General features: G+C 36.9%; 3 protein-coding genes across 3 annotated transcripts; 2 read left to right on the top strand and 1 right to left on the bottom strand.

The window, feature by feature from the left end:
- Positions 1-1,347: 1,347 nt before the first annotated feature.
- Positions 1,348-4,007, top strand: LOC125214215 (protein NUCLEAR FUSION DEFECTIVE 4-like). The gene is made up of 3 exons (XM_048115145.2): positions 1,348-1,823; positions 2,524-3,428; positions 3,497-4,007. Exons 1-3 carry the CDS (start codon positions 1,515-1,517, stop codon positions 3,966-3,968), a joined length of 1,686 nt encoding a protein of 561 aa, XP_047971102.1. The 5' UTR covers positions 1,348-1,514; the 3' UTR covers positions 3,969-4,007.
- Positions 4,008-4,025: 18 nt separating this feature from the next.
- LOC125214216 (UDP-Glycosyltransferase superfamily protein) lies at positions 4,026-5,776 on the bottom strand. The gene has a single exon (XM_048115146.2). It carries the CDS (start codon positions 5,541-5,543, stop codon positions 4,083-4,085), a length of 1,461 nt encoding a protein of 486 aa, XP_047971103.1. The 5' UTR covers positions 5,544-5,776; the 3' UTR covers positions 4,026-4,082.
- A 4,186-nt stretch (positions 5,777-9,962) lies between these two features.
- Positions 9,963-10,955, top strand: LOC125212557 (vitellogenin-2 protein). The gene has a single exon (XM_048112764.1). It carries the CDS (start codon positions 10,024-10,026, stop codon positions 10,780-10,782), a length of 759 nt encoding a protein of 252 aa, XP_047968721.1. The 5' UTR covers positions 9,963-10,023; the 3' UTR covers positions 10,783-10,955.
- The last annotated feature ends 4,090 nt before the right edge of the window (positions 10,956-15,045 follow it).

Here is a 15,045-nt window from a genome sequence, read left to right as displayed (position 1 = left end):
ATAGTAGTTAATTATAATTATAGTTATAATTATATCTAATTATTATAAAAATATTATTGTTATAATACTAAAAACTACTAGTAATTAATAAATAATTATAGTATAATTATATAAATTATGAATCATATAATATTATGTAATAATAATTGTGAATTGTATTCATAATGATATAAAGAATTGAATATTTTTAGTTAGGTGTTTCAATCTTAAAATGAGTATAAAATAATTTAATAAAAAATATTCAATTGATTTAATTATTTTAAATAATTAATTTAATTAGATATTTTGTTCTTGATTTATATTATGAATGCAATTGATGTATGTATAAAAAAACTAAAAGGAAAGAAGAAAAAGAAGATAAAAGAAAAAAGAAAGAAGAAGAAATATAAACTAAGGAGAAAAAAAGAGGGAAAAAAGAAAGATAAAATACTAAAAAAAAAAGAAGAAAATGAAGAAAAAAGAATGAGGAAGAAACTAAAAAAGAAATAAGAAAGGAAGAAAAAATAATCACATATTTGGTACTATTTAATTGAAATTTCCAAAAATATCCTCCATAATAAAAAAATCACATGTTTGGTACCTGAGGTTATTTTTGTCACAAGGTACCAAAAACAATATAAAATAAAGATCAGGTACCATTTATGTGCGAAAGTGAAAGACCAAGTACCATTTATGTAGTTCACTCTTTAACATAAATTGTACTCTCTCCGTCTGCGAATAGGAGTCCCGTTTTTTTATTTTAATATAGGCAATGAGTATAGCACAGGATTTAAGACAAAACTAGTAAAGTAAGAGAGAGGAGAAAAATGATACGGTAAAATAAGAAAGAGGAGAAATATGATAGTTAAAGTAGTGTTATTGGATAGTGAGGTCTATATTATTAAATTGATATAAGTTTTTAAAAATAGAATGCACATATTTTTGTGGGACAGAAGAAAATGAAAAGTGCACGTATTTTTATGGGACGGATGAAGTATTTTGTATTAGTCTAACAGTATATATATATAAAATTAACGATCATATTTTGATGATGTAAAACGTAACTCATGGTTATAATATAAACTAAATAACTCATGCCTTTGGCTGATATTATCAGTTTGTACTCCTAATATATTTATGACTCAACTTATACATTTTAAATGACTTGTACATATGAAGATTTAAAATATAGTAATAGCATTTGAGACTTAAACATAAAAAAAAATTAGGATATTTAAAATTTTTAAAAAATGAGTATGTGGTATTTGTGAGACCAACTTGTACGCAATAAACAAGGAACAGGATTTATTGAAATGAAATGATTGCACAGATTTTGGCCAACCAAAAAAATTACAAAATAAAATATTTGCCGAGCACAAAAATGCATTAATTGGGTGAACCCGAACTTGTCTTTCTCTTCATTAATAGTAGCTTCTAAACTAACACTTGAAATATTCCAAAAATATTAGCGAATAAAAAACTCTCCACGTAATCATTCCGAGGCATTCTTCGATTTCACCGGCGGCGAAGCTGCAATGGCTGCGCAATCGAGGAAATGGATGATTCTGGTGGCCACGATTTGGATTCAGGCGTTCACGGGGACGAACTTCGATTTCTCGGCCTACTCCTCGGAGCTGAAGGCGGTTTTGGGAATCTCGCAGGTCCAGCTCAACTACCTCGCCACCGCGTCGGACCTCGGGAAGGCGGTGGGGTGGTCGTCTGGAGTGGCGCTGATGTGGATGCCGCTGTGGGCGGTGATGTTCGCCGCGGCGGCGATGGGATTCGTCGGCTACGGCGCGCAGTGGCTCGTAATTAGTAACGTGATTACGCTGCCCTATTTCGTGGTTAGTTACACTCAATTAGGCCTTTTCTAATCTTAATCTTAATCTTCAATTAAAATTTAAATATTGTTGATTGAGGATATAATGTTTGTGTTTATGGTAGAAAATGGATGGCTAGTCAAATCGCTGCAGTAGCTTCTCTGTTTAATGAGTTTCAATATTGTTAGTATATTTTACTGTTTTCGAGAATAATAATTTCATGATTTTTACCCGAAGAATGGTCACATATCAAAAAAAAGTTATGGTGGCTTGAAATCTGTAGAAGTGGACCTTATTTTTTCTTGGGAAATGTCGACTTCAGCAGTAGTACAATTTTTTAAGTCATCACTTTATATATTTGTGGCAACCATAAGTTACAGCCAAAATGGCTTCATAGGAATCACATGTTATGAATTATGACTAATTCTTGAATTCATTTTTTCATTTACAATATTCAAAGCTATACAGGTAGATTTGGGATTTGTGTAGCTTACTTCTTTCCCTAAACCTAATGCTAAGCTTTTGATTGAATAAACTCAGTGATAGTTATAGGATTTTATTATTTTACGGGTGGCTATGTTATCTATTGGTAACCTACCAAACAATTTGAAAATATGTGAAGATATAATCAATATGAAAGTATCAATTGCAGTGATGAAAAATATGTTCTGTATTTTAGCATCATTTAATGCAGTGGCACTGTATCATCAAATTTCTGCTACAGATATTCTTGCTTTGCTTGTTAGCTGGTTGCAGCATCTGCTGGTTCAACACAGTCTGCTTTGTCCTCTGCATCAAGAATTTCCCCTCTGCAATGCCCCTCGCACTCTCCCTCACCATTAGCTTCAATGGCGTGAGCGCAGCTCTATACAACCTCGCGGTGAAGTCCCTCAGCCCTTCCTCATCCGCTGTTTACCTCCTCCTCAACGCCTTGATACCCCTCGCCACATCCCTCATGGCTCTGATTCCCATCCTCCGCCAGCCCCCCCTCGATCTGCTGGATCCGGACGATGTCAAACGCGACCACTTCACATTCCTCAAGCTGAACATGCTCGCAGTCGTCACCGGGCTGTATCTCCTCTTCCTCCATCCATCAGATCCGTTCACAGCTCGACTCCTCTGGTGTGGAGCCATCTTCCTTCTGATCCTCCCTCTAGGGATCCCCGGCATTCTGTATGCCAGAGAGTGGTTCCACACCACAGTCTACAGCAGCTTCCAGCTCGATGGCTCAGGGTTCATTCTTGTCGATGCTGAGGATCTCGAGCTGCATAAGCAGCTCCTCAGCCGTGCCAGCAGTGTGGAGAATGGGCTGACATACTCTGGGAATGATGGTGCATCATCAGCAAACGGCATGTCTGGACTGAACAGGTGTGCGGTCATCACGAAGGACCAGCTAGTGATGCTAGGGCACGAACACACAGCAGGGGAGCTCGTACGTAGATTCGACTTTTGGCTATACTTTGTCGCTTATTTCTGTGGAGGAACCATAGGTCTTGTGTACAGCAATAATCTTGGGCAGATTGCTCAGTCACTTGGGCATAGCTCAGTCACCCCCGAGCTCATCACGATATATTCCTCTTTCTCTTTCTTTGGCCGCCTCCTCTCAGCCACACCAGACTACATTCGAAGGTAAGTAGTGATGCTCCATTTGTAGATGATACTGCATAAATTTGAAAATAAATGTCATATTTTTGCAGAAAGGTCTACTTTGCCAGAACTGGGTGGCTGGCCATAGCTCTCCTCCCCACGCCAACCGCGTTCCTTATCCTCTCCGCGTTCGGAGACCACGCCTTCATGATCCGAGTAGGGACAGCGATGATCGGGCTGAGCTCGGGGTTCATATTTGCAGCTGCTGTTTCAATAACATCAGAGCTGTTCGGGGCAAATGGCATGGGTGTGAACCACAACATTCTCATAACGAACATCCCAATCGGGTCCCTCGTCTACGGCTTCCTGGCAGCCGCGGTCTACGACATGAACGCAACGGCGGGGGTTGGGCGCGTGGGGGAGACATTGGTATGTATGGGGAGGAAATGCTATTTCTTGACATTTGTGGGGTGGGGTTGCATATCTCTTGTGGGATTAGCCTCTAGTGTTATTTTGTTTTTGAGAACTAAACCTGCATATCACAGATTTGAAACAAATAGAAGATCTAATATGTTGTCTTAGATTTTTCACATTTTCATTGAAATGGATTCTTGTAACTAATTTTTTTTGTGTGGTAAATAAGAAAATGAAGTCATACATATTTCAAAATAAGAAAAAAAATGAAACAAAATCCATCTAAGAGTAGATACAAAAGGTCTCATTTTTTATACAAAGAAATAATCTTTCATATGCCATTGCCATTTTCCTCGCCGTGAACATCGAGCTCGCATATTCCCGGCAAGCTCTCCCTCTCTCCGCCAGCCTCTCCGCCCCCTCCGCCGCCGCTTCCTCCAGCGCCTCGTACAGTGACTCCACGTTCGGGGAGAACATGAATCCGTACTCATCGTCAACCACGATAGTGCCCTTGATGCTCGGAAACCTCGACGCCATCACCGGCTTCCCGCTCATCATCGCCTCCATCAGCGTCAGATCCAGCCCCTGCGGCCGCAGCGTAGGGTTCACAAACACGTCGATCGCGTTGTAAAACCCTCGCAATTCCGACGGATTCATCGATCCCAGCACGATCACCTGATTCCCCATCTCCTTGTACCGTTGCATCCACGGCCCCGCGCCGGCGACGATCAGGTACGCGCCGGAGTTCTTCGTCTTCAGCATCGAGAATGCCTCGTACAGCAGCGGGTGCCCCTTGTCCTTGACCAATCTCCCGGCCACGCCGAGGACCAGGGTCGCATTTGGGGGAATTCCGATTTTGGCGCGAAAATCGTGCCCTAATTTGAGATTTTGCTTGAAATCGTCCTCGTCGACGCCGTTGACGATGACGTGGACTCGTTTGAGCGGGATCTGGTAGACGTCGCGGAGCATCTCGCCGCAGCTGTCGCTGATGGCGACGTGGTGGTGGTAGTGCGAGAAGAATCTAATCTCGTTCAGGACCTTGGGGATCATCACTTGCAGGCTCTGATTGAACGCCGGCGACATGATCTCGCCGGATTTCCGAGTCAGGTCTTGGTAGATGCTCGATTGCACGCTCTCCAGCGCGATTCCGTGCCACGACACGGCGAGGTTTTCGAGACCGCGCGCGAGCCAGAACGGCAGCGCGACGCTCTCGGAGTGGATAACGTCGAATTTTTGTTTACGATTCTCCTCTTCGTATTGCTCCCAAGCTTTGTTGTATCGCCATTTCTCTGGCTCGCCTTCGTGGAAGTGGATCACCGGAGAGGCGGCGGCGGCGGCGGGGGAGGGGAGGGGGACGGCGGGAGGGGAGGTGAAGACGTGGACGTCGTGGCCGCGGCGGGAGAGGGCGGTGTGGAGGGTGTGGGCGTGGCGCTCCATGCCGCCCGGGGTGGAGGAGGTGGGCCACTTGCGGGAGAAGACGGCGATGCGGAGGGTGTGGGGCGGGGGGGCGGCGCCGTGGAAGGAGAGCTTGTTCCAGGAGAATTGGGCGCGGCGGAGGTCGCCGGACCAGGGCTTTACGGAGTTGGGGCAGAGGTTGGTGGAGATGTAGTTGGAAGGGGTGTGGAGGAGGAGGAGGGCGGGGATGGTGAAGACTACGATGAAGAAGAGGGTGATGGCGAGGTTGGAGCGGAGGTTGACGGGGTTGGCTTTCTTGGGCTTCGCGGCGGCGACGGCCGTGGCCATTATTTGAGGTTCTTGGTGGTGATGGTGGTGGTGGAGGATGAGTTTTTCATCAATGGGAATGTTGATATGGAGGGGGAGTTGGGCTTAGTTAGGCTAGGAATGAAGCAAAGTGTGCATTGTTTTTTAGTGTGGAAGAAATGGCCTTTTAGTGCAAAGTTGATGCCCCATGTGAGTGGAAGTGGAAGATAGTGTGATTTTTCTTCTCTTTCACACAATTTGACTTCTCAACAATGGTATGCTAAATTTAGAAATTTTTTTGAGAATAATTGTATTTAAAATTTGATTGGAAAATACTTATAGTTTGAGTGTATTAGTCTATTAGAAGTGAAGAGAATTCCATATTCTCATAATATCACTTCTATCGTATGTATTATTAAAATAATCATGGATGTCATGAATGATTAATATGCACATAAGTATGACAAGAGGAGTAGGAATACTTAAAAAATGCTATTGAAATATCCAAAATAGGATGGAATAAACTTGGTGTGGTCATAGTCATCAGTATTAGTTGGGTACAAATCCAAGAGATTCCAAAACATTAAAGTATTAGGAATTCAATATTCAATAATGGGCGTCGATGTCATATATTATATGATGGCTATTGCTCAGAATAATACCAATTTGTTTCTGGTAGCAGAATTAATTAGGTACAGTTCCACAAAGTTGCAGCAACCTAATTTAGATTTATATTATTTGAAGATGAGAGATCTTCTTTACTTTGTAAGTACCCAAAGTCAACGCCAAATTTGCCGCATATGGTGGTGCGATTTTAACTTATTTAACGTGATTTTATGGAGCAAGATATAATGGCTCATCCCATGTTTTCATTTGACCTTTTTTGTAAAATTTAAGTTCCAAATATAAAATTAATTTCGTCCCACTAGTTTCAAAAGAAGACTGTCTAATCTTTGTTTATCAAGGCATCTACAGCGTTTTAACATGCCTCCTCGTTATTATGATTTGAATTGGACTTCATTAGTCTCCTAAATAGAAAAAAAATGATCTCTGAATTAAGATTGGAGGCTTGAACTATGAATACTAAGTACTATATGAATTATGATGTTTGTCAATTGTCATATATAAACAGCCAACAGGGATAAAATAGGCAACACAAATTATGTAAACAGTATTGGGCCTGGATAAGGGGCTACCCTTAACTGATTGGGCTCGCATATTTGGGCCACACCCAAATATAATACACACGTTTTTCGGATCCCCTGGCCTTGCGTACTAAAATGCGAATCCAATATGTGCATAATCAAATTGCCGATATCTGCTCTTTCATGGCTTCTTTCACCGGAAAACCCCATTTTCGGCATAAATATTTTCTTCTATTCCATAAGCTCCATAATATTTACTTATAATGATTCTGTTCAATTCTTTTTCCTTGAAGATTGCCATGTGTAACAGGTTGCTTTTGGAGAAGAAGAAAAAGTTTGCCATCCATCAATCAACTTAAAATAATTAGAATAATTATTCTCTCTGCTTAATTAAATCAATTTATAATTGTTGGAATTATACATATTTGTGCTAATTAATGTAGACTGTAGCATTGGTAGGGATGTCAATCGGGCCAGCCCACCAGGTTTCGGGCTAATCCTATTCGAGTTGTGGGTTAATCGGGTGCGGGCTAATCGGGCTTGATTTTTTCGGGTTATAAAAGTTCAACCCTAACCCTAAAAGCTCGGGTTTCGGGCTAGCCCAGCGGGCTAATCGGGTTGCTACCGATAAAATTAACGTGCGATCAATCCAATAAATAATTGTGAAAATTAGTTATATTTATAAAATGTAAAATATTTAATTATGATAAATTTTAGATATATGCTTAAACTCAAACATAAACATGGTCAAATACTAATATTTGAGATTATGCAAAATAAAATATAAACATCAAGAAATTTTAAAGCATGTTTTAGAAATTTAAATATATTTTTTTAGTGAATTTGAAGTTTCTAATTTATATATCTATTATTATGTTAATAGAAATTTAATATATAATTTATATATTTAATATAAAAAATTGAAAGTTATTATTTTAGTAATTTATATTATAAAATAACCAATGAAGTGTCGAATTAAAGTCGAACAAATAGAACGATAGAAATTTTATCGGGTTTTTGGGTCTGGCCCTAATGGATTGCGGGTTAATCGGGTGCAGGCTAATCGGGCTGTAATTTTATCGGGCTAGAAATATTTAGCCCTAACCCTGTAAATTTGACAGGCTATTCGGGCCGGCCCATGAATTGCAGGCTACATTGACATCCCGAAGTATTGGTCCATATTTAACGAAAGATGACCCATATGTATCGTATATTTTCATCAGTAGGAATTTAATATTCTTAATTCAGCGTATATGCTGTTACATGTTCATTTGATATGATTAGTTCTTAAATCTTTCAAACGAGTGCAAATTGCAAATATAGGAGATTAATTTGTATTATTGCTACAACCATTTTTACCATTCACCAATTATCTCAACGCATGCCAAATTATCGCAACTTTTTGACTTTAAGGTGAACCTGAAAATAGATTATCTTCTCTTTGGGAAACCCAGTAGGATTCGAATCTGAGTTTCTAATTCACCCAAAACACTACTACTCCCTCCGTTCCATTGAAGATGACCCATTTTCCTTTTTGATTTGTCCCAATCAAGATGACTCATTACTTAAAATGAAAACACATTTATCTCTACTTTATTCTATTTCTCTTACTTTACTCTCTCCTCTTACCATACAAAATATAATTGCATAAAATCCCGTGCTACCCAAGGAAGGGGTCATCTTCCTTGGGACGGAGGGAGTACTACATACCACTAAGCTAAAAGACTTGATTAGTCTTAGACTCTTCGAGCACTACAAATATTTTTATACAAAAACTGAAAATGCCAATTTAACACCAATATCATTGATTTTTTCCTATTTACATAAAGCGAAAAAAGTGTTCGAATCAAAATAAAAACAATTCTTACATCTAAACTGAGGTCAAACTAGAGCCTAGATTGGGTGATCAACAATCTAGATTACACCACGTGACAGATAGTAATATTTATTTCACATATTAAGGGTAAATTAGATAATCAACGATGTTGCAGATGCATTTGAATAATGTCGTAGTGCAATACAGATAATGAACTCGATTCGTTGTTATAATGTTATAAGTACTAGTACATTTTTTGAATCTTGAACTCGATTCGTTGTTATAATGTTATAAGTACTAGTACATTTTTTGAATCTTTTATGCTATGATACTTTAATATCTCAAAAAAACTAAATATTTCATAACACTGAATTTGAATTATTTTTCACTTGTAATTATTTTATCAGGATTATAACGATATCTTTATATCATTACTTTCATATTTTTCTCAACTGTCACATAGCAAAAAAGTTGATCATGCTACGTTTTTATTTATCAACATAATGCGTTCATATGTAAAGATTAAAGATATAATTGACTAAGTGTATTAAATGACATTGTTTAAATAACTGAATGTTTTGATCGTGATATTTTTCGTTTGCTAAAAGCATACATAGTATTCCCCAAATCATAGACCATGAGAGAGTTGAGAACAATGTTAAAGTTATGATATAATCGGCCATTTATTAAAGCTGCGGAATAGATCAGAATTTGACCAAACTTTATGATTTTTTTAGCTATTTACTCTAGATAATATATAAGCGAATATTGATTAATGTATTTTAGAGACGATTTTTCAAAGATTAATGAAATTTTGCACTAAACTCTCAAATGATTGTGTCAAGTTATCACTATATTGACATTAAACTCAAAAGACAATACCCTAGAGCTGCCATATTCTAGTCTAGTGAGGGTAAAATGGTAAACCAAGTCAGTTTTTAAAGGAAATGGTCATATGTTTGGTGTACAAAATGAGCCGATCAAAATACATAAAACTCTTTGTCATTGTCGAAATTTGAACCTGAGACATTAAATTCAATAAAGATCAAGAGATCAATTGAGCTATCCATAAAAACAAAATAATGTTAGAATTACATTTTGAACCTACAACATTGAAGTTCTACCAAAGCACATTTTAATTAATGAGATCGTTGGGCAATAATTTGATTGTACCTCTACAAATCTAGTCATCTATATACTGAAAAAACGAATCGTGCTCCTTTCCATATGAGATATCGGTGGAGTAACTATTCAATGCAAAATCCATTGGAACCGTGTCACATTTGAATTTTCATATATTTTCATGTGCGATTATTTTTAGGTTATTACGTATGAATAAAAGAATATACTAACAAATTAATAGCGTCATCAATTCATATGATTATTTTAGTGGTCTCAAATTCTCAATAAAGCAAAAAAAATTGAGAGCGCGCTGGGACCCACTTTGACCACTGCTAACGCCAAATTCTTGAGATAGCCGTTGTGACTGTAATCAAACCCCTCCTTTTAAGAAAAATCAAAAGAAAAAATCACACACCGAAATTCTTGTAATTCTCCAACAATGGCCGATTTCTTCACTGATAGCGACGACGACAAGGCGGTCGAGGAGCTCTTATCTCAGGCCATGGACGCCACCGTTCTCGAGCAGGTCGCCGCCGTCAATTGCGCCGGCTTCAACGACGACGGCCTCCCTTCCCATCTCCAAGCCCGCTTTCAGAAGCTCAAAACTTTCCCTTCTTCAGCCGCGAATCCCACTCCCCTCTCCACAAAAAGCTTCAACCTTTCACACGCGAACGACGCCCCAAATCAAGCAAAACCCCCCCTTGTTTCCAGCGAAGAAGAAAAAGGCGCGGAGAAGAATGTGGAAAATCAGCCCACCAAGTGTTCGACAGAAGTCCCAGATGAAAAGAGCAGCTTCTCTGACACCGGATCGCCTTTCAAGGAAATCCCACAACGGAAATTGAAGAAAAACGAGGCAAGGTCTCTGTCTCACTCTTCTTACGATGGTTTCTCTAGTCGTTCCGCCTCTCCACCGGCGAAAAGCGGCTGCTTTATGTGTTCTCCTAAAAAGGTGTTGAAGAAAAAGAACAAGGAAAATAGGGGTTTTGATTGTGGGAAGAGCGATGAGCTGTTGTCTGATTTGAGTAATTTCTCTGTGAGAAGTCAGAGAAGGATGATGAAGAAGGCTATGGAGGAGGAGGAGAGGATTTCTAGGGAGGCTGAGAAGATTGTCAAGTGGGCTAAGCAGGCCTCTGCAAGAATGGAATTTTCTGGGGTTGGAGATGAGCTAAGTGATGATGATAATGCTAAATTTGCATGATCTGTTTGGTTCCTTCTTATATCTAGTGTTTCTTGCTCTTCTATCTTTGATGTGTAGCAATGATTTTCTGGTTTTGTGCTTACTATATAGAAACATACATATGTTAGATTTACTAGGTTATTGTCTGAAAATGAACTAATGGAAAAGAAGAAATATAATTCCAATTACAAGTACTCTTTTGCTGTGTTCTTGAATCTTGCTCCTAGTTTAGTTGGATTGTTACAAAAATGTTGGTTTACTGCGTGAAAACACTTTCACAATTTTGGGCTTGCAATCACTTGTTTCTGAACGTAACAGTGAAAGAGAAATTGAAAAAGAGGTTCTTTTATGGAGTAGTTTTATACTCGTAATAGAATGTGAGGAAGAATTAGTTAGTGGAGTGATTCATAAATCATGCGGTAATTAGTTAATTCCATTTCCTAAAAGATTTATTTGACATACGAAATCAAATTCCATAGTATGAAACCCAAATACACTTGTGAAGTGAATTGGGCCAATCCAGGGCCAGGCCATCGCTGAAATGAAACTGATTCGGGCTTATTGCTTGAAGTGGGCTTCAATTCCATTTTGTAAACTCAGGTCTGGCCTTAATCCAAACGCATTTGAAGCCCAGGCCCAACCCAATGATGACACATCTTATACTCCCTCCGTCCCATACAAATAGGCCATTTGGGATGCAGACGAGTTTGTAATTGGTAAAGTAAGAGAGAAGGAGAAAAGTAGTTGAAATTGTGTAGTGGATGGTGGGACCCATAAATGATAAAGAAAAAGAAGAGGAGAAAAAGTTTGCCACAAATGGATATGGCCTATTTCTATAAGACGGAGAGAGTATATAATTAGAAAATTTTAAATATAATGAAGTTATGAACCATTAATAGACAATGTAATTAATAACTTATAGTCTAAAGGCACCCAACCAAATCTGATAAGGCCCAATCCAATTGACAACTCTAAACCGGAGCTTATGAACTTTATAACTGTATTCTAATTGTGCAACTACTTGTCTTTCTTTTCTCCTATTTTCTATGGATTCTTAGTTGTAATCAATTCCCATATTTACTAGTTGTCTTTTATAATTATACTAATTATTAATCGAATTTGTTTAATTAATTTGCAATTTTGGATTTATTTCAACTTTATAGTTTGAGAACAAAAAATATAAAGATAAGAAGATTTTTTTTAAAAAAAAAATTAATAAGAAATAAAAATAAGTAATGAATAAAAACAAAATCAAAAAAAAAGGTATAGATGATATATTTAATATCGTTTCAGGTACTATCTGAATGTCTCGTATTAGTGAATGGATAATTTTGCCCCCCATCATCTTACAAAGACTAATAGGATAAAAATGTCCGAAATAGTTCAAAAGTCCATCTAGTGTAATTGCACTATGTCAATGGACTAATGGTGCTAATAAAATTATACTCCATATACTAAATCCAATTGTTCAAGGACTAAATTTACTGTTCACTCTTTTAACAATCAAGTACTCCACTTAGTAATTCGTAAAACTAAAACACAACCAACATAAATAACAAAATTACTTCATTAGAATTCATTAATAAAAAAGGAAATTGGTCCCTAACATCATGAACTTTGTCCAAATTTTGATTTTTCCCATGAACTTTTAAATTAGTACCATAAATCATGAACTTTCATATTAGTTTGGTATTTCCCATAACAGATCAAGAGTAAAATCCGATTAGCTTATATGGCATTTTGAATCCTATTTAGCAGAATTCTTATAAGTGACATGTCATGTTGGTATATCTATTTGGAATATTAAACACAAAACTACTTTTATTTAACAAAATAAAACTCTAAAAATAAAGAAAACAAAATAAATTTAATAAAAACATAAATAATTCAATTAGAAACACACACTTGTGACGCTACGCTACAAAAATTAAAACACAAAACCTTGTTTCTCTCTTTCACAAACGCTAGGAAGATATTTTAGTGAATTTCTTAAAAAATCTTGAATTATTGGGGAAATATCAAACTAATCTAAAAGTTCATAATTTAAGGTACTAATTTGAAAGTTCATGGGAAAAACCAAAATCTGAGCAAAGTTCATGATATTAGGGACCAATTTCTCTAAAAAAAATTAAAGTCTAACAAAACTATGAGTAATGGAGTAATATATTTTATTTAAAATTATTTTGAAATTGTAATTAATTTTGAATTATGAAAATTAATACTCAAAAGAAAAATAAAATAGATATTCTATATATTTGTTATTATTCAGTATAAAGTGAACTACAAAAGGAAGTCTCTCGACAATAAATTTTGCAAATTTCTTTTACCTGGTAAAAAAATATCATCAGATGTTTTTAGACAGACTTGATTACATATGTGGTACTTTCCCACTGTTTTCCGACCTTTTATCTCCAGAGATATTTTAGTCTTTATAATTAATACTTTCTCTTTCATTCATTCTCTTTTTTCCACTTTTTCTCTCACCGCTATTTATTTATTATTTTCTCATCCCTCTATTTCCAATTTTTTTCTCTCAATATCATTTAGTTTAAAAAATAAATTTTGAGTATATACATAAGTTTAAAGATAACTTTAATTCGATAGTATATATTATTTCAAAAAGAGAAAGAGAAATAGAAAAAAAAGTAAGAGAAAAAATAAAGTAAGAGAGAATAAAGTAAGAGAGATGATAAAGTAGTAGAGGTAAGAGGATAAAGTAGGAGAGATGAGTGATTTGATTGTTGCCAAAAAAGGAAACGTTTCATTTAGAGCATCTCCAATGCTATTAGGCCAGCCACTCTCTCTCTCTGCCACGTCAGCAGCACTAAAAATTCACTTGTCACATCAGATTTAGGTCAGCCATAGGTCAGCCGCAAAAAAAATAATTCAAAATATACTACATTTACGAAATTAAAATTACGATTAAATTACGGAATTAAATTTACGAGACATATACAGGAAAATTCATTAATTGCATTTAAAAAGGTACATAGATAAAAAAAAATTACATTTAAAAAGGTACATAATAAAGAAAAAAAACTATCGTCGTGCAGTCCTCCGTGCCTACAACTCTTCAATTATATCCTTTTGGTGTTGAATATGAGCATCCACTTGGCGCATGTTGGCAAATTCCTTGAGGCGGCTGGCTTCATCGAGAGGTACCCTCTGTCGTACACTAGGGGTGGCCGTTCCGTGGCTTGGACCTGCTTCATCGTCATTGGCCCAACTAGTCAGTTGTACGCCTTCGTCTTCGACGATCATGTTGTGCAGGATAATGCAGGCGTACATTATTTGGGATACGCATGAAAATGAAACTAAAATCGCGTTTATATAGGTTTAAAAAAATAAATTAATTAATTAAAAATCGTCGCTGGCCGATCGGGCCGCCACAATGGCGGCCAGCGCATCGGCCAACCACACGCAATCGGCTAGCCTTGGCCGATTTTTTCGCCGAAATTGGGCTAGCCTACTCTAATGGTTCGGCTAGCCGATGGCTAGCCTACCATTGGAGATGCTCTTAGGTTGGTACGTACAAAAAAGGAATACGTTTCACTTAGGCTGGGACAGAGGAAGTATATATCAAATTCAAGCTCATGCTATTACCTTTAGTTTGATGTGTGTATTGAATAATTATTAATAAATTAAACTAAGAATAAATGTAGACTGTTAAGAAATTACATAAATACAAAAAAGCGGAAAAGATAGAGAAAGGGAGATAGTAATATTAAACATAAAGAAAAAAAAACTAGTACTACTACTCTCTTTAGACTAAAAAGTGAAAAAAAGAGCAAAAAGTCCAAAAATATTAAAATTTATTCCAAAAATGATAAAAAAAGATGTTATTTCTTTTGTCCCACAAAAATATGAGTATTTGAAATGACACGACAATTAATGCGCAATTGGTAAGTAAGAGAGATGGGGAGAATGATAGTTAAAATAGTATCAGTGGATAATGAAACTCTTATATTTAGTGTTTAATGGTAGACCATATTGATATAAATTGTAAAAATTTGATGTAAATGAGTAAAGAGTTGGAGACAACTTTCAATAAATAGAAATGCACATATTTTTATGGGAGAAAGATAATATTTTATATAGTACTCCACTATGTAGTAATCCCTCCATCCTATAAAAGATGTCACACTTATGAGACGGTACGAGATTTTAGGATGTTTTATTTTGTGTGTTAAATGGATAAAGAAAATATATACTCCGTCCGTCCCACTTTAGGAGTCTCGGTTTACTACTTTTGGGTGTCCCACTTTAGGAGTCCCGGTTGGAATA

This window comes from Salvia hispanica, chromosome 3 (assembly GCF_029641045.1).
Source record: "Salvia hispanica isolate PSC_SH4W2 chromosome 3, Shi_PSC_v1, whole genome shotgun sequence".
NCBI classification, from domain to species: Eukaryota; Viridiplantae; Streptophyta; class Magnoliopsida; order Lamiales; family Lamiaceae; genus Salvia; species Salvia hispanica.
This window is presented reverse-complemented; position numbering and strand designations above follow the sequence as displayed.

What these genes read in the sequence shown, in the direction of transcription:
- LOC125214216 (XM_048115146.2), bottom strand. Translation starts at nt 5,543, where the DNA reads ATGGCCACGGCCGTCGCCGCCGCGAAGCCCAAGAAAGCCAACCCCGTC.
- LOC125212557 (XM_048112764.1), top strand. Translation starts at nt 10,024, where the DNA reads ATGGCCGATTTCTTCACTGATAGCGACGACGACAAGGCGGTCGAGGAG.
- LOC125214215 (XM_048115145.2), top strand. Translation starts at nt 1,515, where the DNA reads ATGGCTGCGCAATCGAGGAAATGGATGATTCTGGTGGCCACGATTTGG. An exon ending in TTACGCTGCCCTATTTCGTG is followed by an intron (nt 1,824 to 2,523) that starts GTTAGTTACACT and finishes TTTCTGCTACAG; the next exon opens with ATATTCTTGCTTTGCTTGTT. An exon ending in ACACCAGACTACATTCGAAG is followed by an intron (nt 3,429 to 3,496) that starts GTAAGTAGTGAT and finishes ATATTTTTGCAG; the next exon opens with AAAGGTCTACTTTGCCAGAA.